The sequence below is a fragment of the Triticum dicoccoides genome, chromosome 1B (genome assembly GCF_002162155.2).
Source record: "Triticum dicoccoides isolate Atlit2015 ecotype Zavitan chromosome 1B, WEW_v2.0, whole genome shotgun sequence".
Classification (NCBI taxonomy): Eukaryota; Viridiplantae; Streptophyta; class Magnoliopsida; order Poales; family Poaceae; genus Triticum; species Triticum dicoccoides.
This window is the reverse complement of record NC_041381.1, coordinates 452,985,136-453,003,879: the sequence shown is the minus strand read 5'-3', so window position 1 is coordinate 453,003,879 and position 18,744 is coordinate 452,985,136. Positions and strand designations below refer to the sequence as shown.

The following is an 18,744-nucleotide window of genomic DNA, read 5'->3' as shown; positions in this document are numbered from 1 at the left end:
ATCACAACATATACAAACACATGAAAGGAACAAAACCAAAACATGCAAGGGGGCAAGTAACTTTCAATGTAAGCAATTTTAAGTACAAGTTACCGCAAGGAGGCACATTGGATATAAGATATAAACTTGATGATTCAATTGACTTGGCTTGAGACAATAAGAGTGATGAAGTCCCCTTAATTCTTCATAATGTAGCCAAGTCTCCAATGCCCTCCAACAACACCTATTGATCAAGTTTGAGCTTGTTGGTCCCCAACCAAGTTGGGTCCTAAGAGGTTAGTCACAATAGGCTTGGCAACCCAAATGGTTCTTTTCTTGACACCACTTTGAGTACCAACAAACTTGGCAAACACATTGCCAACCTTATCCTTCCCAAGAGCATAGATATCATCAATAATAATTGGGTTGGATAAGTTACCACTAGTGCATGAAGAAGCGAGGTGACCTTTCTCACGACATAATTAGCAACGTCTACTCTTCATTTTCTTCTCACTTGATTTCTCAACAAGAGAGGCATTAACTTGAGTCTTCTTGGGAAGTGTCCTTTCTTTAACTTGAGGTTGAGCATGAGATTGAACTTGTGGCCTCTTCCCTTGTTGCTTGTTACCAATGGCATTCTTCTTCAATGGGCAATATCTAACATGATGCCCTTCAATTTTGCACTTGAAGCAAATAATCTTGGCCGAATTCTTGACTTGTTTTTGGCCCTTCTTCTTGTTGCTCTTGGACTTCTTCTTCTTCTTATTGGAGTTGAATCCGAGTCCACCTTTGTCATTGGGGGATTTTTGCACACTCAAGATATTGTTGAGTGTGGATTTGCCTTCATGACTCTTTTCCAAGTCTTTCTTCAAAGAAGTGACTTGGGCCTTGAGCTCTTTGATTTCCTCTACATGGTTAGTCTCAACACAAGTACTAGAGGAAGTATAAGCTTCATCGTTAGAGCAACAAGGCAAGGAAAGCAATTCATCACAAGATGTACCAACATTGTGAGTAGATGAATTACAAGGACTAGCACATGGCAATATAGTATTTTGACTAGAAGTGGTGCTAGTATCAACATGAGGCTCAATAGATGTTACCTTAGCAATCATGGCCTCATGAGCTATCTTTAGCACATTATGGGATACTAGAAGATCATCATGAGAGCTTGAGAGCTTTTCATGGATTTCTTCCAATTTCCCATAATTGCTAGATAGCAACTCAAGTTGAGCCCGTAGCTCAACATTCTCCTTCAAAATTGATGCTTCACAAGTAATAGAATTAGTAGCACAAGCATCATCATTAACAACAAGAGGAGAAGGCAACTTGGCAAGCTCTTTTAAATAAGAAGCTTCAAGTTGAGCATGAGACTCGGTGAGTTTGATGAGCTCACCCTTGATGACCCTTGAGCCATTTTCGAGGTGCTCAAAATCCTCAAGGAGTCTAGCATGAGCAACTTCAAGCTTAGCATTTTTAGTTTCAAAAACATTGGCCACCTCAAGAGCTCTATCAGTAGATTCCTTCACTCTAGACAATTCTAGAGCAAAAGTCTCCTCAAGAGATTCCTTGGTGGTTTGTTCAAGTTCAAGAGCTTGAGAGAGGTCCGCAATCTCATTAGCGTAATCACGCCCATGACCTTCCATTTTATCAATGGTGACCTCATGCTCCTCAAGACGAGATTCCAACTCATCAATATATTTCTTGCTCTCAATAGCAATGGACATAATTTCCATGAAGTTGGAACGAGCAATTTTATTTTTATGAAGAGCTTTAAAAACCATTTCCCCCTTAATTTTTAAGGAGGCAACATTATCATTCTCTTCATCATTATCCTCATCATCATTAGCATCAACATCATCATCAAGAGACATATTGGGGTACAAAGTAGGAGATACCTTTGACGCCTTAGCCATAAGGCAAAACGCAATAGATGATGATGTAGGATCCCTTGAGGCACCATTAAACACCACATCTTGTTCCATGGAGTGTTCGGTTTCCACTACATTGTTAGCACAAAAATTCGAGGAAATAGATGCATTTTTATCATGGCAACAAGACATAGCAAGCATATCATCATGAGATTTAGTCGAGCAATTTCTACATGATATGCAAGGACTACCAACACAAGCATGTGAAACATTTGGAGTGCTCGAAGTGTTAAAGCCCAAAGAAGGAGCATTGCAATAATATAGTGATGAAGGATCATCCACAATAAGCATACTATCATCATTGCAATGACCAACACTACTCACCATGTCATTACCTTGTGGCAAACCACATGTAGGTGAAGTAGAAGAAGTTGAGAAGACTATACGACCGGAGGTGGAGGGAGAATAATCATCCCCACAAATCTTGGACACACCATATTTATCTTGAAGCTTCGTCCACAACTCATGAGCATCTCGGAACGGCATGAGTTGAAATATAACTACATTGCTCAAAGCATAGAAAAGCACATTAGAAGCTTGAGTATTGAGATAAGAGTTTTTCTCATCCTCTAAAGCTAATCTTTGGGGATCCTTTGGAGGAGAAAAACCCATATCTACAATTCGCTCTAAATTTGGGTCCATGACCCTAAAGAGATTAAGCATGCGAATTACCCACACATCAAAATTTGTGCCATCGAAACTAAGAGTGTCAGAGAATCCTAATCCCCTAGTCAACATCTTTACTCTCTAGGCGGTAAAGCCTAATAAAGAGAGACGAGGCTCTGATACCAATTGAAAGATCGAGGATGTCGCCTAGAGGGGGGGGGTGAATAGGCGCTTTAAAATAATTACGGTTTAGGCTTGAACAAATGCGGAATAAACCTAGCGGTTAATTTGTCAAGCATAAAACCTACAACAACTAGGCTCACCTATGTGCACCAACAACTTATGCTAAGCAAGATAAGCAACTATGTGATAGCAAGATATATGACAAAGAACAATATGGCTATCACAAAGTAAAGTGCATAAGTAAAGGGGCTCGGGTAAGAGATAACCGAGGCACGCGGAGACGATGATGTATCCCGAAGTTCACACCCTTGCGGATGCTAATCTCCGTTTGGAGCGGTGTGGAGGCACAATGCTCCCCAAGAAGCCACTAGGGCCACCGTAATCTCCTCACGCCCTCGCACAATGCAAGATGCCGTGATTCCACTAAGGGACCCTTAAGGGCGGTCATCGAACCCCTACAATGGCGACCCTTGGGGGCGGTCACCGAACCCGTACACTTTGGAAACCCTTGGGGGCGGTCACCGGTACCCGTCAAATTGCTCGGGGCGATCTCCACAATCTAATTGGAGACCCCGACGCTTGCCCGGAGCTTTACACCACAATGATTGAGCTCCGAACACCACCAACCGTCTAGGGCGCCTAAGCACCCAAGAGGAACAAGCTCAAGGGCACCAAGCACCCAAGAGTAATAAGCTTCTCAACTTGTAACTCCCACGTATCACCGTGGAGAACTCAAACCGATGCACCAAATGCAATGGCAAGGGCACACGGAGTGCCCAAGTCCTTCTCTCTCAAATCCCACCGAAGCAACTAATGCTAGGGAGGAAAATGAGAGGAAGAACAAGAAGGAGAACACCAAGAACTCCAAGAACTAGATCCAAGGGGTTCCCCTCACATAGAGGAGAAAGTGATTGGTGGAAATGTGGATCTAGATCTCCTCTCTCTTTTCCCTCAAAAACTAGCAAGAATCCATGGAGGGATTGAGAGTTAGCAAGCTCGAAGAAGGTCAACAATGGGGGAAGAACACGAGCTCGAAGGATAAGGTTCAATGGGGAAGAAGACCCCCTTTTATAGGTGGGAAAAATCCAACCATTATGCTCACAGCCCGCACCGAGCGGTAGTACCGCTTGACATCACGGTACTACCGCTAGGGGTAGCGGTACTACTGCTAAGGGTAGCAGTACTACTGCTTGCGAGCGGTACTAAAAAATTACATCCGTGCCTACCACCGCTGGACTTGTGACGAGATTTTGGTCCCGAGCGAAAGTAGCCACGGAAGTAGCCGCGGTAGTACTGCTCCAAGCGGTAGTACCGCTCCCACGAGCGGTAGTACCGCTCCCAAGGGCGGTAGTAAAAAATTACTTCCGCTCCTACCCGCGGTAGTACCGCTGCAGCCTTTTCAGAACACCAAAACTACCACAACTTCTTCATTCGGACTCCGAATTCGACGAAACCAAGTTTGTTGGAAAGCTAGCGACAAGGGCTAACACAATCTTTATAGAAATATCAAGAATAAGCAAATGAGAAAAGTCCCAAAAGAAAATGGTGAGAACCCTTCCTCGGATAAGACCGGTAAAACCTCCAACACCGAAAACATCATAGAAGACGCATGCAAACTCCGTTTTCGGTGAACTCAAGATTGTCATCAAGATGACCAAAAGCTCCAAATCTCACAAGGAGAAGAACCAAACAAGAATCAATAAAGATGATGCAAGGATGCAATGGTTTGAGCTCTCTACGAACGATACGATCAAGCAACTCATCGAGAGCCCCCCTTGATAGTACGACAATCGATCCTATAAATCGGTCTCCCACAACTACCATGAGACCGGTAAAATAGAAAACCTATCAAGGGAAAACCTTTGCCTTGCACAAAATCCACTTGAGCTAGATGATGACGATCTACTCCTCCTCAAGATGGACCATCTTTCTTGATTGTGTTGGCTCAATGAAGACTAGTTGATTGCTCCCCCATACTCCACTATGGATGAGCCACTCTTCCGCTCATCTTCACAAGTCCATTGTCACCACAATGGACGGCAAGCTTCAAGCACTTGATCTCTTCGTGATACATCACTTGAACTTGCACACCTAACCTAACCCCACAAAGAACTCTCACGAAGACCATGGATTAGCACACAAAGCGTAATGGACAATGCTTACCATACCATGGGATCACTTGATCCCTCGGTACATCTTGTGCGCTTTGTGTGTTAAATCTTTCCAACTCTCTTCATTTGGATGATGTCTTGAAGGTGGACATGAATGATCACACAATCTTATACTTCAAGACATGCTTGCAATAAGCTCAACACTCACATGACCAATCTTTGGATAATTCCTTAATAACACCTTGGTCAACTCATAAACTCCTTGAAACCAACACATGGACTTCAAGAAAAGCCTATGGACAAAACCTTCAGATATAACTCAAGGCAACCATTAGTCCATAGAGATTGTCATCAATTACCAAAACCAAACATGGGGGCACCGCATGTTCTTTCAGAACGTCACCGAGTTGAACGTGTGCAGATCGTGGAGGTGTCGTACCTTCGGTACTAGGATCGGTCAGATCGTGAAGACGTACGACTACATCAACCGCGTTGTCATAACGCTTCCCCTTTTGGTCTACGAGGGTACGTGGACACACTCTCCCCTCTCGTTGCTATGCATAACCTAGATGGATCTTGCGTGTGCATAGGATTTTTTTTGAAATTACTGCGTTCCCCAACATATACTTCAAAGCGAAGAATATGACAATCAGATTTGTCAGAGAGAATTTCATCAAGTGATAGTAATTTCAGTAGCATATAGGACGTCACAAATGAAAAGTTCATTTCATCATGATTATCTTGTGTCCCAAAAAGAATTTCTCATGTCTCCAGCAATTTCATCAGACGTTGAATTTAGTATGGAGACCTCACGCCGCATAAGAAATTAGTTCTTCTTCTTAACCACCCACATCTGTAGGGGTGGCTGAGAAGCAATGTATCGAAGTGCGCCAATAGAGAATTTAGGCATTGAAGAATATGGATTTCTCTTTAAGGGGGTTAAAGTACTCAAATGAATATGCAGAAAAATTCTTTGAAGGTTTGTGAGCATAGTGGTTCGAAGAATAATGCACATATTCATCACACCGATGATTGTTTCCCTATGAAACAGAAGCATTAGCATGACCATTAGTAGGTCTGCAACCATTTGATGACTTTGGTCCATGTGAAGAATTTGCCCTGGGTTTTTTCTTCTTTATCGGTGGTGTCATGGCGACATTCACCTAAATATCTTCTAGAAGGATTTTGGGCACCCAGATTTTCTTCACCAGGGAACCATTCCTGCAGATAGTTACAACAAATCTGGCAAATACTTCACCATTCTGATTTTTAAACTATTTATGTTTGCAGTCAAATGACTCATCAACGGAATATGAAGTATCACAGCTGTATTCAGACAAAGTGGATGGATCTATAGGAGGTCCTTTTGCGGCAACTGACATGTCTCCAACATATATATAATTTTTTGATAGTTTCATGCTATTATATTATCTATATTGTATGTTTTGTATGCTTTATATGCAATTTTATATCATTTTTGGGAACTAACCTATTAACTCAGCGCCCCGTGCTAGTTTCTGTTTATGCCTATTTTATTGTTTCGCATAAAAACCATACCAAACGAAGTCCAAACACGATGAAACTTTATAGTGATTTTTTCTGGACCAGAAGAGACCCTAGAAGATTCGGGGGGAGGCCAGAAGAGCTACGAGAGCACCACAAGCTGTGACGCCCCCGATTCAATCGTGCACGCAAATGTGTACGGTCAAGATCACGGACTCATGGGGAGATATCACAACACAACTCTAGACACAAATTTAAATAAAACAAGCTTCATATTACAAGCCTGGGGCCTCGAGGGCTCGAATACATAAGAGTCAGCGGAAGCAACAATATCTGAGTACAGACATAAGCTAAACAAGACTGCCTTAAGAATGCCAGCACAAAAGCAACAACAATCGAAAAGGCAAGGCCTCCTGCCTGGGACCTCCTAACTACTCCTGGTCGTCAGCGGTCTCCACGTAGTAGTAGGCTCCGTCGGGGTAGTAGTATCCGTGGCGGTGGCATCTGGCTCCTGGGGTCAACCATCTGATCGCAACAACCGAGTATAGGGGAAAAGAGGTAGCAAAGCAACCATGAGTACTCATCCAAAGTACTCGCAAGACTTACAAAAACTTTTCTAAATATACATTAGTATAGGAATGGGTTGTATCTGTGGACTGAAGTGCAGAATGCCAGAAGAGAAGGGAAGGCCTAGCCTATCAAAGACTAGCATCTTCAAGCATCTTGCAACATTCTGAAGAGTACAGAATAGTATTTTATAATTAACAAGCATGTTGTAGTATTAATGCCCAGAGACCCTTTCTCGACTCCCTGCGAGAAAGCAATCCCAGAGCCATCATATCCATCTCATGTCTCAAGTATCCATTCATAGTTGTAATAGATCGAGATACAACTCCGAGCGTCCGTTACCATGGATACGGCTATTCGAATAGATAACTTCCCTACATGGGTGCACTGCATTACCCAACACGCTTGATTACTCTGGCCGGACACACTTTCCTAGGTCATGCCCGGCCTCGGAAGATCAACACGTCGTAGTCCTACCTAGGCTCCGCAGAGAGGTCCACTCCGATCTACATCCTAAGCACTCTTGGGTCTCGGACCCATCGCCCTTTGCACTCCGGGTCGTTACGGGCAGGGCGGGTCTAGGCACCACATCTGTCCTCGATGGCGCCGGCCCAACCATGCCGCAATGCTGAACTGGACGTCTGACAGAGCTTTCGAAAGAAATGTACGATGTCGAGTGCCCATAATTATTCCTGCATGGCGGTTAGTGCGTATAGCCTAGTGGCCAACTCAAATCAAATACCCAGACCCTTAATGTATTGGGAGCTCACGGAGACGAGCAGAGACTCACAATCATGTGACCCCGTCGCCCCGTCTTGAGGAAATACGACAAGGGCAGGCCCAACCCTCTCTCAGGGCGGTCTACCTGCCCGACCGTGGCTCGTAATTATCTCACGGGTACCCTCCAGGTCAACCTGACTATCCAGATACTGTCAGGAACTCAGGTCGACCTCTACCAGGCTAGTACCACCTGTCCCTTCAGTCCTGCAGTAACAATAACTCTCGTGGGTACCCCCACGGTCAACCTAACTTCACATATCTCGCGGGTACCCCTCGGGGCTGACCCATCTTTAACATGGGCTTGGGGTAAAGCCAAAGTAACCATGTGTCCATAACATCAAGGGGAAATCCGAGGAATCACCCTCGATGGATTCCTTCTCGACGTAACCGTCAAGGTGAACATGGAGGAATCACCCTCGAGGTTCACACATGAGGTGTTGCACGACAGAGTCGTATCGAGAGTGGTGAAGGAGGAATCATCCTCCGTAGACCACGACAGATTAGCTACACTATAGAGTTCTCATTAGAAGTGTTGTATGACGTATCACCCTCGGCACTCGATAGTAACTCTGCAGAGTCGTACAAGTAAAGGGTGTAAGGTGATGTGTCGGGTCCTGGACGTCGATCACGTTGATCGAGTCATCGGTCATCAAGCCGGGGCAACTGGGACATGATGAGGGGTCACTGATGGATCAATAACCAACCTATACTAAGCAGTTTAGGATAAACACGTAAGGTACAATGAACAGGTTACAAAAGCAGGCTATGCATCAGAATAGGAGCAATCATTTACAGTAGCAAAATCTAATGCAAGCATGCGAGACAATGGAATGGGCGATATCAGAATGATCAAGGGGGGTTTGCTTGCCTGGAAGCTCTGCTGAAAAGGAAGAAGGGTTGTCAGGAGTGTAGTCGACGTCGGGAGCAGCGGCGTCAGTCTCGATGTCTACCGGAGAGAAGAGGAGGCAAACACAATAAATACAATGCAAGCAGATGCATCATGATGCATGACAAAATAATGTGCTGAGCTAGGGGTGACCAAACACAGTACTACATGTTGCAGACGGAGAGGGAAAACATCCGGAGGGGTTTTCCCGGTGTTTGGCATTTTCCGAACAGATGAAAAGAGGGGGGATGGTTCCATGTTCAACATGCTAGGGGCATGTGACAGATGAACGGACATAAACAGATTCGTTGTATTTTTTTGAGCAACTTTCATGTACAAATTATTTTCATCTGAGTTACGAATAATTTTCTATTAATTTCAAAAAATTTAAACATTTTCTGGAATTACTACAATTAAATCCAAAAAAAGAATTAGGCAGAAATAGCTGGGTGCACCCGGTGCAGTGCACACACACGTGCACCAGGGGCTAACAGTGGGGCCAGTCAACTGCACAGTCAACAGTTGACTGGTTCACGGTTGACTAGTCAGCGGGTCCTACTGGGCCTGCATGTCAATGAATCGACTTTTACATTTTTATTTTTATTTTTATTTTTATTTCCTTAAACCTTTTTTTAAGAGACCGTCCCCCAGCGGCAGTGACACAGCCCACTAGGAGGGTGGCTGCCGGGCGCGCACAACGCACACCGGTGCCGACGGTAGGCGGACACACTTGCCAGGAGGCCCGAGCGTGGGTGGAAGGCGACAGGACGCGCGAGGTGCATCCTTGCGCAGGTGGGTGCGACCGTGGGCTTCGGCGGGCGTGCGCAGGAAGCGCCGGCGGCCTTCGGCGGCAGGCCGGCAGCAACGACAGGAACAGGGGGCAGTAGCGGGCTGCTGCGGAGGCGCACGAGGGCTACACGGTGGCGGCCAGGGCGCACACGCGGCGTTGGCGCGAGTAGGAGGTTGGGCAGGTCGCGGCGGATGGCGGCGGTGAGCAGCTGCAGTAGCAAAAAGAGCGGCGACAGGCAGGGTGCGGCACGGGCAGGGACGTGCGCGGGCGGCAGCTAGCGCGAGCGGGGATGCGTGGGCGCGGCCGGCGAGCGGGGCAGCTGCGGTAGCGCGGGCCGTGGTCGGGCATGCGCGGGGAGCGACGAGTGGGGCGCGGGCGAGGCACTCGCAGCGGGCAGCGGTTGATGTGTCAGTGGAGCAGCAGGAGTAGGGGCGCGGGCTGGCGCAGGGGAGCGCGCTCGGGGTGCAACGAGCGGGGTCCGACGACCGGGCTGCTACGGGGTACAGAGAGGAGCTAGGGGAGGACGGGGAGGAACGGGGCTCACAACGGGGCCGGAAGGGGTGCTCGGGGATGACGCGGGTGGTCGGCGAAGGGGATTGGGTCGGGGCAGCAGTGGCCCGACAACGCGTGGACGAGGGCGATGGCGAAGACCGGGCGCTCTCCGGGTCGAGCCGGAGGGCGGAGCCAGCGTCGGCGAGCGCGGCGAGGCCCCTGGACCTGGCGGTGGCGCGAGGGAAGGCCAGTGGCCGTGGGCACGGCGATGGCATGTTGTTGCCGTGGCCACGAACCAACGAGAAAGGGAGATGGACATAGATTTTTGCCCGGAGCACGAACTCCGCCTCGCCGCACGAACGTCGTATTCTCTCTTCCCCGAGCGCGTACTCAGTGTTGTCGAGCTACACAGTGGAGGGAGGGATTTATAGCCGCGAGCTCTGACATGCCAGCCCTCGCCTACATGCACTCGCCACCCCTCACTCCCCGCGCCCCGCGCGCTCCGGCTCGCGCCCGCGCACCGCGCATGCCTACGATCGCCACGGCCTTCTCGCGCGCCTGGCGCTGTCCTCCCCCAGACCCTCACTAACCAACTCCCGTGGCCACCCCGCGCACACACGCGCTGGCTCACGTACACACACACGCGCGCGCATGCACGCACGGACACACACACCTGGTCACGTCCGCCACGCTTCCGATCCGTCCCGCGTGCACACACGCATGCCCGACGCGATCGTCATGGCTTATGCCCAACACTCGCTCCCCTAAGCCACGAACTACAGCAGGTGAGTCCATCATCGTCGATGTCGCCATGGCCGCCGCACCGCACCGTCAACGTCGTTTTAGCCGCCACCGTCCCGACGCCGCTGCCACGCTTGCCACCGTGCCTCGTGCCCTTCACGCGCACTCCCCACGTCCTCGCGCTCCCGGCCCGCGCTCCCACCGCGCACGTACGTGATCTGCGCAATCAGGTCCAGCGCCTCGACGCGGTCCACTCCCGCGATCCCGACGCGCCCGACGCGTCCAGTGCGCGCCCATAACACGCACCGGTCGCGTCCGACTCACTGTCGTGTTTATTGCCCCGCACCGCTGCGCCGTCAACCGCAGCGCAGCGCCTCCACGGTCGTCGCGCCGAGCCGCCGCAGCCTCTGCGCCACCACGCAGGTCCTCCGCGGCCTCCTCGTCTCCGTGATCGCCGCTGCTCGTTGCGCGCACGGCATCACCGTGCATGGCCGCGCATCGCAGTCGACGCGTCCATGTCTGCCGCGCTCACCACGGACGCCGCCGCCGCAGCCTCCATCTCTGCCTGTGGCTCTGAATACCAAATGTTGTTGTCGTGGCCACGAACCAACAAGAAAGGGAGATGGACAGAGATTTTTGCCCGGAGCACGAACTCCGCCCCGCCGCACGAACGGCGTATTCTCTCTTCCCTGAGCACGTACTCAGTGTCGTCGAGCTACATAGTGGAGGGAGGGATTTATAGCCGCGAGCTCTGACATGCCAGGCCTCGCCTACATGCACTCGCCACCCCTCACTCCCCGCGCCCCGCGCGCTCCGGCTCGCGCCCGCGCATGCCCACGATCGCCACGGCCTTCTCGCGCGCCTGACACGGTCCTCCTCCGGACCCTCGCTAACCAACTCCCGTGGCCACCCAGCGCACACACGCGCTGGCTCACGTACACACACACGCACGCACGCACGGACACACACACCTGGTCACGTCCGCCACACTCCCGATCCGTCCCGCGTGCACACACGCACGCCCGACGCGATCGTCGTGGCTTATGCCCAACATGGCAGAGGCAGATTGGCGCGACGAGAAGTGGACAGCGCAAGGTGGAGGGGGGGAAAAGATATTTAGGGCGAGGCCAGGGCGTCGACGTTGGCTAGCTTATCCCCTCCAGGCGCCCAGTAGCGAGGTGGTGCTGCGAGAATGGCGTCCAGACACAGCTGGAGGAGAGAGGTAGGGGGAAACCTGGGAGTGGGCTGGCCGGTGCGGGTGGGCCAAAGCCCATGGGGAGAACGGGGGGTTGTGGTCCTTCCCATTCGGCTTATTTTTAAACCTCTATTTTCTAATTCTCTTAAAACAAAAAAATAGTTTCATAAAATATTAAACTTACTTATAAATTAGTATAACAAGTTAGGCCACTCCATAACTAGTTTAGTAGTTTAAATAAAACAGTTTAGTATTTTTATAGTTTAAAAAGAAATTAAATCATTGTTTTGCCCGCTGCTTTATTTATTTTAGGGCACTAAACCACTTTGTAAAAATATTGGTTCACAGCATAATTAGCTATGGAATAATTTCCATGTGATGAACAATTTAGGTTTGGCATTTGAAAATTTTAATTATCTGACTTTATTTTAAATTTGAATTCGAACTGGATTGAATCAAAGAGGGATTTAGCAACAGTGAAAATGATGACATGACATCATTAATAAGGGATTATTGTAGCTTAATTATCTGGACGTTACACAAGCTCAGGTGGCGCGCCCTCGGGGGGGGGGGGGACACCATGTGAGCTTGTTGGCCCCTCGGAGGCCCCTTCACCTAATTGCAACACTATAAATTCCCTAAAATTGTGAAACCCCCAAGCGAGACCCGAAACAATTTTGTCGCCACCTTTGCACCGCAAGCCTCTGTTCTTCCGCGATGCCATTTGGAGGTATGCGCCGGTACTCTGTCGGAGGGGGAATTGATCACCATGTTGCCCCCATGATGATGCGTGAGTAGTTCTCCACGGGACCTACGGGTCCATAGCAGTAGCTCGATGGGCTCGTACGAGATGTCAGGTTTAGTAGCTTCGGCGAGAGAAGCTCAAAAAAGCTAACCTAAACAAGCAAGCACGTGGATTGATTCCTAAGCTAGCCACGGGATTTATTTGTGAGATTATGGACAAGTTTAATGGGTGTAAACATTAGCTATTAGCCATCACACTAGGGGGGGGGGGGCGGCGGACACGAAATGTAGCGGCCAGACGCCACCGATGCGATGTCCTCGAGCGCGGGTTTGGACGGTGTTGAGGCGCCCGACCCCCGTGGAGATGGGGAGGTGCTGGATGAGGATCGACGCCGATTGCAGGAGAGCGGGAGAAAAGGGGTTGTGGAAGAAGATGGATATGACATGTGGGGGTATGGGTGTCGGTGAGAATATATCTTAATCCCCGCCAGGATGGACCTTATCCCGATACGCCAAACAGCTCCAATGTCGAAATTGATCAGGATCAATGAGTACATGACGTCGATTTTGGGGATTAAGAGATTGAGGTTTGATTCTGACGAGCCATATGAGTTCAGAGTTTAAAACAAACTTCACTCAAATTTAGATGGGAGCTACCTGGGCGAGCTGGGCACGCCAAATATTTGCCACCAATCCAAGCAATGACCAAATCCAATGGGCCAACCAATTTTTTGGTAGGGTCATCATATGGTTTGAGGAGTTTTCCCCCAATCTTTTGACGAGTTAACGGTTTTGAGGGAAGAGCCAGATAGATTTTAACTTCTCAAAATATATTTTTCACGAGTTAAAGGGATTTGAGGGAAGGGCTAGAGACGTCTAATTTGAAGAATAGCCCTAGACTCTTCGTGCGATTGAGGTCCTTAATCAGGTCTTGCACATGCATGAAGTTATCATGGATGCATCGCTTCTGCACAAAGGCACTTTGGCACTTTTTTTTGGCAATTTGGCACAAAGACACTTTGGCACTTGAAGACAAGCATTGGAAACTGTCACCATTTTTTACTTCAAACTTCAAAGACAATAACTCAAATGGTTTTCTCGCAAAAAAAAAACCCTCACATGCTTAAGTATGGTCTGCTTTATTTATATCTGATTACCAAAACGTAATTAGTCATGACACCAAGAACATAAGGGTACAAACCTATTTCTCATCAGAAAAACACATGATGGTGATCCACCATCAACTATTAGAGGACGAATAAAATTCCATCTTTCCAAACCGACAAGAAAAATTATAAGCAACCATCTGGACTTTTTCTTGTTTCTCCAGCCCCCCCGACCTGAATATCTCTATGCACTGCTAGTTAGCCTCATTGTTGAGCATGTGACCTCGTGTCAGGACTAACCATGTTCTCTATGTTTATCCCAATTTCACTCTTTAAGAACTTGGAGTACCACTTAGCAGAGAGCTTTGGCTGCCTTGGCAACTCAGGATTCTGAAAATCAACGTGGTGCAGTCCGTATCGCGAATAATAGCCCGCCATAAACTCGAACACATCCAGGAATGACCAAACAAAGTAGCCCTTCACGTTGGATCCATTCCTGCAATAACGATTTTAAGTGTTCCCCTTGTGAACCCAATGGCTAAAACTCTACTAGTAACACCGATAAGTTGAGACAAAATATTCATCTTCAGTGATATACAGAACAGCACTCACTTGAGTGCAGTGAGTGTGCTGCCGATGTACCCACTTAAGTACTCCACTCTGTTATGATCATTGACCGAGTCGATGAAGAACTGCCCATAGCCTGAAATATGATACCGTGGAAGAATAGGCCAGAAAGTTTGTGATCAGTGGAAACACCGAAAAAGTTAATGTTTGACTTGATACATAGTACTCCCTCCGTTCCAAATTACTCGTCGCTGAAATGGATGTATCTAGAACTAAAATACATCTAGATACATCCCATATGTGCGACAAGTAATTCGGAACGGAGGGAGTAACTCGGTGATGAAGCGGCAACATAGTGTCTCAGTTTTGCAGAATTTGCCAGCAATGTATTTTTTTTGCAAACCATGGCAATGTGGAATTTCATCATTGGATTATTTTAGGCACTTCCGAAGGATTGTAGAACGCATAAGACTGCAGTGCCCATGATCTGGGATACGATATATTACCGTGTGCACGCCACAACAAGCAGCATACCCTGATTTTTATAGGGCGCCTCTTCTTTGAATTGGCCCCACTTTCAAATTAAAACAATGAAAAATACTGTAAAGAGAAAGATTATAGACAAAAGATGAGAAGGCTTGCCATTTTCTTGGACATAGATAGGGATGTTCTGGTATGTGTCCGTGAGGTACTGGAGCATACATTGCAGCCCTTGTGGATCATTGGGCATGTTGATAGGGATGAACTGTACCAATAATGGAAAGGTAAAGGTCAATTTGATTGGTTTTACCACAAATTCATCTAAAGAAAAGGTACAAATGAAAGAAAAGAGTAGCAAAAGTACCTGACCAGTACCGCTATCATTCCTTGACACTGAAACACAAAACAAACAAACAAACAAACAAACGATGCCTTCATTTCATTTTCCCCAGATTGTTTCTTGATCCAAAAATAAATAAATCTAGACTTACTTCTGAATGTAGCAGACATGTCGGCGTTGTAGTCCCGGAGGCTCGCGTCGGCGCCGCTCTTCCCATCGCTGACGTACACCGACGTGTAGTGGTTGATGCCGACGAAGTCGATGGCCCCACGGATGAGCTCCGACTGCTCTTTGGTGAAGGACGGAATCCGTGACCCGGCCTTCTTCTTCATGATCTCAGGGTAGTCTCCTTTCACCAAGGGGTCCAAGATCCTGAACAAGAAGGCCCAATAAAAAAACGTGTTATATATTCTCAGATAGAAACTCACGCTTATACAGTACTCCCTCCGTCCGGAAATACTTGTCATCAAAATGGATGAAAAGAAATGTATCTAGGACTAAAATACATCTACATACATCTACTTCAGTAACAAGTATTTCCGGACGGAGGGAGTACTGATAGAAAATATACGGCTGTCGTCGAGAAGATGATCTCACCAGCCAACCATGAAGTCGAGCGACCTCTGCGTGGCGGCGACGTCGGCGGGGGTGGGGGAGAACGGGTAGTTCCAGAAGCTGTAGATGTTCATGCCGACGACGCCCCCCTGCGTGGCCTGGTACTTGTCCCGGTAGAGCCTGACCGCGGAGGCGTGCGCCAGGATGGAGTGGTGCGCCACGGTGTAGGGCTCCACGGTGGAGTCCCCCGTGGTGCAGTTCATCCCGAAGGGCGCCGAGCAGCGGCACGGCGGGAAGGCGCCGCTGTCGTAGGCGGCGATGGCGATCACGTTGGGCTCGTCCATGGTGGTCCAGTGCCGCACCCGGTCCCCGAACTCCCGGAAGCACGCGTCCGCGAACGCCGTGAAGTCATCCCTGCATGCGTGCATGCATGCAACACCCGTCAGAATGCACACCCTCTTACTTGCGGAGTTAATAATAATTTGTGTAACCAAATACAGTAGTAAAATCTTCTTACACGACCCTGGGGCTGAGCCAGCCGTGGTACTCGTCTTCGAGGATCTGAGGAAAATCGAGGTGGTACAGGGTGACATGTATCTGGATTCCTGCAGTAGATAACGCAACGATCTGAGCATGAAAAAGGAATTCAGCAGAACTCCAACATGATTCATGGATGTTTTCTGCTACCTCTTTTTGTCAACTCATTTATCAGGTTGTTGTAGTACTGTAGCCCTTTAGGATTCACGGGCCCTCTTCCTCCTGTGTTCATGAAGAGAAGAGGGAATAAAAATCATCGGTCAGGGGAGGTTGCAAGGGTGACAGATCTTGGTATTTCAAATGAGGTGCAACTGCTGTGCTCTTACTTGGAATGAGCCTGGACCAGGAAATGGAGAACCGGTATGCCTCCAGGCCGGTGTGGCTCATCAGCTCCACATCCTCCTACAAAATGCAGTATATGGGCACTTAAGTAGTAGGAGAAAAAATAACCGAGCATGGAAAACCTAACGGTGCGTCATTTGACACGGTGAAATTCGAATAGTAGCATCCCACGCACAGATGGTCAAAGTTACAATCTTCTTCTGCACATTTTTCAGTTTTTCCGAGATGAGCCTGCACATGTTCTCACGAAAGTTGTAGCCGTAGTACCATAGTCCATTTGGCAACAAGAAACGGTTGAAGATGACGGCCACATGAGTTCCAACCAGAACGATGCATACGCCTAGAAACCAACGCAAGGCGTCGCTGTCGATCCGAAAAATTCAAGAGACGATTCCACTTTTGTATGCAAGCTAAGCTAGGCTAGCCTAGTGCACTGGTGGAAGAACATATGCAGACCTTGTATCTGTGGTAGCCGTCTGCGCCCAAATCGCCGGTGCTCTTGTCTGGCATCCTCCCTGTGGTCATGGTCAGATCAACAACGCTATCGTCAGTTCCGTGCATTATCAGCAAAAGTTAGTACTTTACTTTTGTTGTGTTGAGAGGTGGGACGATCATGTGCAGCTTTTTTTTTAGGAAGGCCAGAGATAGAGCAAGTTCTGGGGCAGGGGATTTTAGCTGGAGCTTAGGGAAATTGCTCTGTTCTCTGCCAAATTCTGCCTTGTTCAACACATGTTTCAGGCAAGAAAGAATTTGTTTTTACCACTATCCCAGCTTGAATTCTCTGCCCCTCAGTCATCTGAAAAGTTCTTTCTAAAGCTGCACATGTTTTGTAAAATGTGCAGGCAACTAGTTCTGCTAGATAAAAATCTTCTTTGATCCCAGATGCGGTGGTGCCTGGCACTGAATTATCATACGCAAAAGAGTAGCAAAAACAGTTCTGCTTCTGTTAATAATTTTTTTGACCAACATAGAAGGTGCTCTGCTTTTTCATTCAGAATTGGAGAAATTACAATCAACGATCACAGGCAGGATCATGGAAGAAACTCAAGAAAGAGAAATAAATTCATTTAGCCATAAAGCTACATGTAAATATGATCATGCACAGAGCCCATAAGATGTGAGATTATCATCACCTGCATGAGTAAAAGTGTCCCAAATGCTTGGGCTCCTCCCGTCTTCGTCGGTCGCCCCCTCGTACTGAACCCGCAACACAAAAACAATCAAGAAACCCATCAAATCGACGAGAAAAACAAAGCAAAGGCTGCTCCGTTCCATCACGGGAAACAGGCGCTAGGACCAAAAAGCTGTGCCGCTACGCCGAGCTGACACGCACGTACCTGGTAGGCCGACGTGCCGGCCCCGAATACGAAGTCCCCGGGGAAGTCCACCCTCGTGAAGTTGAGAGCTCGAGCCACCGTCGCGCCGCCGCCTCGCCATGGCGTGACGAGCAGCAGCACCAGCAGCAGCTGCTGGATGAGCGACACGGCGCAGGGCATGGCCCTCATATCTCTCCGTCGCCCAAGAGTGACGCCTCGAGTTCTTCTGGGCAACCTCTGGCTCTATATGTACTATGTTGTTGGCCGCATGTCGTATTTATCAGCTCCTAGGTTGCGACGAACGGCAGGTGATGGCGACGCGCTGTGTTTGGTAACCACGAAGAGGATGCTTCTTGCTTGGGGTACCCCTGGTGCCGAAACTGCCAGACATTGCGCGGCCGGCTGTACAAGGACATGGCAGGGAAATGCAAAAAAATGGGGCTCCTGCAAGCAAGACGAGTGGCTCCAGAGGAGAGAACGGTAACTTTATAAAATATAATTCCTCTGTTTCAAAAATATGTAGTGCATGATAGTTTTTTTTTAAGTCAAGCATGTGCATGTTTGATCGAGTTTATAGAAAAAATTAATATCAACATCCATAATACTCGCCTGAAGAATCATTAGATTCATCATAAAGTGTACCTTTTTATTTTATCTATTAAGCATTTTAGACGTTGATAGTTCACTAGATAATTCTAACAACAACAAAATATTCCTAGATAGAAAAATCAATGTATAATTTATCAATTCTTGTGTTCATTTTTTAGTTGTATCAATTCTTGTTTTGACTCGCCTGCATGATGCAATAGTGTAATATTTTTGTACAAGAATTTTTTTCAAGCGATCTTGAACACATATTCTTTATTAGTGGTTATTTGGTAGTCACGCAATTTATAAATGCACAACTTTTCAGCGTAAAAATGTACATTTGCACAGGCTAGAAATATGGAAACCAATTTCAGTTTCTTTTTTATAGAACATAGACGTCAGGGACGT

At 47.9% G+C, this 18,744-nt stretch overlaps 1 protein-coding gene across 1 annotated transcript; it reads right to left on the bottom strand.

Annotated features, from left to right (window-relative positions):
- Nucleotides 1-13,645: 13,645 nt before the first annotated feature.
- LOC119306763 (beta-glucosidase 22-like) lies at nucleotides 13,646-17,970 on the bottom strand. Its single transcript, XM_037582900.1, has 12 exons — nucleotides 17,770-17,970; nucleotides 17,566-17,629; nucleotides 16,889-16,947; nucleotides 16,417-16,492; nucleotides 16,241-16,312; nucleotides 16,071-16,158; nucleotides 15,596-15,967; nucleotides 15,150-15,370; nucleotides 15,023-15,051; nucleotides 14,821-14,923; nucleotides 14,224-14,314; nucleotides 13,646-14,107 (listed from the first exon to the last, which is right to left on the bottom strand). Exons 1-12 carry the CDS (start codon nucleotides 17,935-17,937, stop codon nucleotides 13,876-13,878), a joined length of 1,575 nt encoding a protein of 524 aa, XP_037438797.1. The 5' UTR covers nucleotides 17,938-17,970; the 3' UTR covers nucleotides 13,646-13,875.
- Nucleotides 17,971-18,744: the final 774 nt, after the last annotated feature.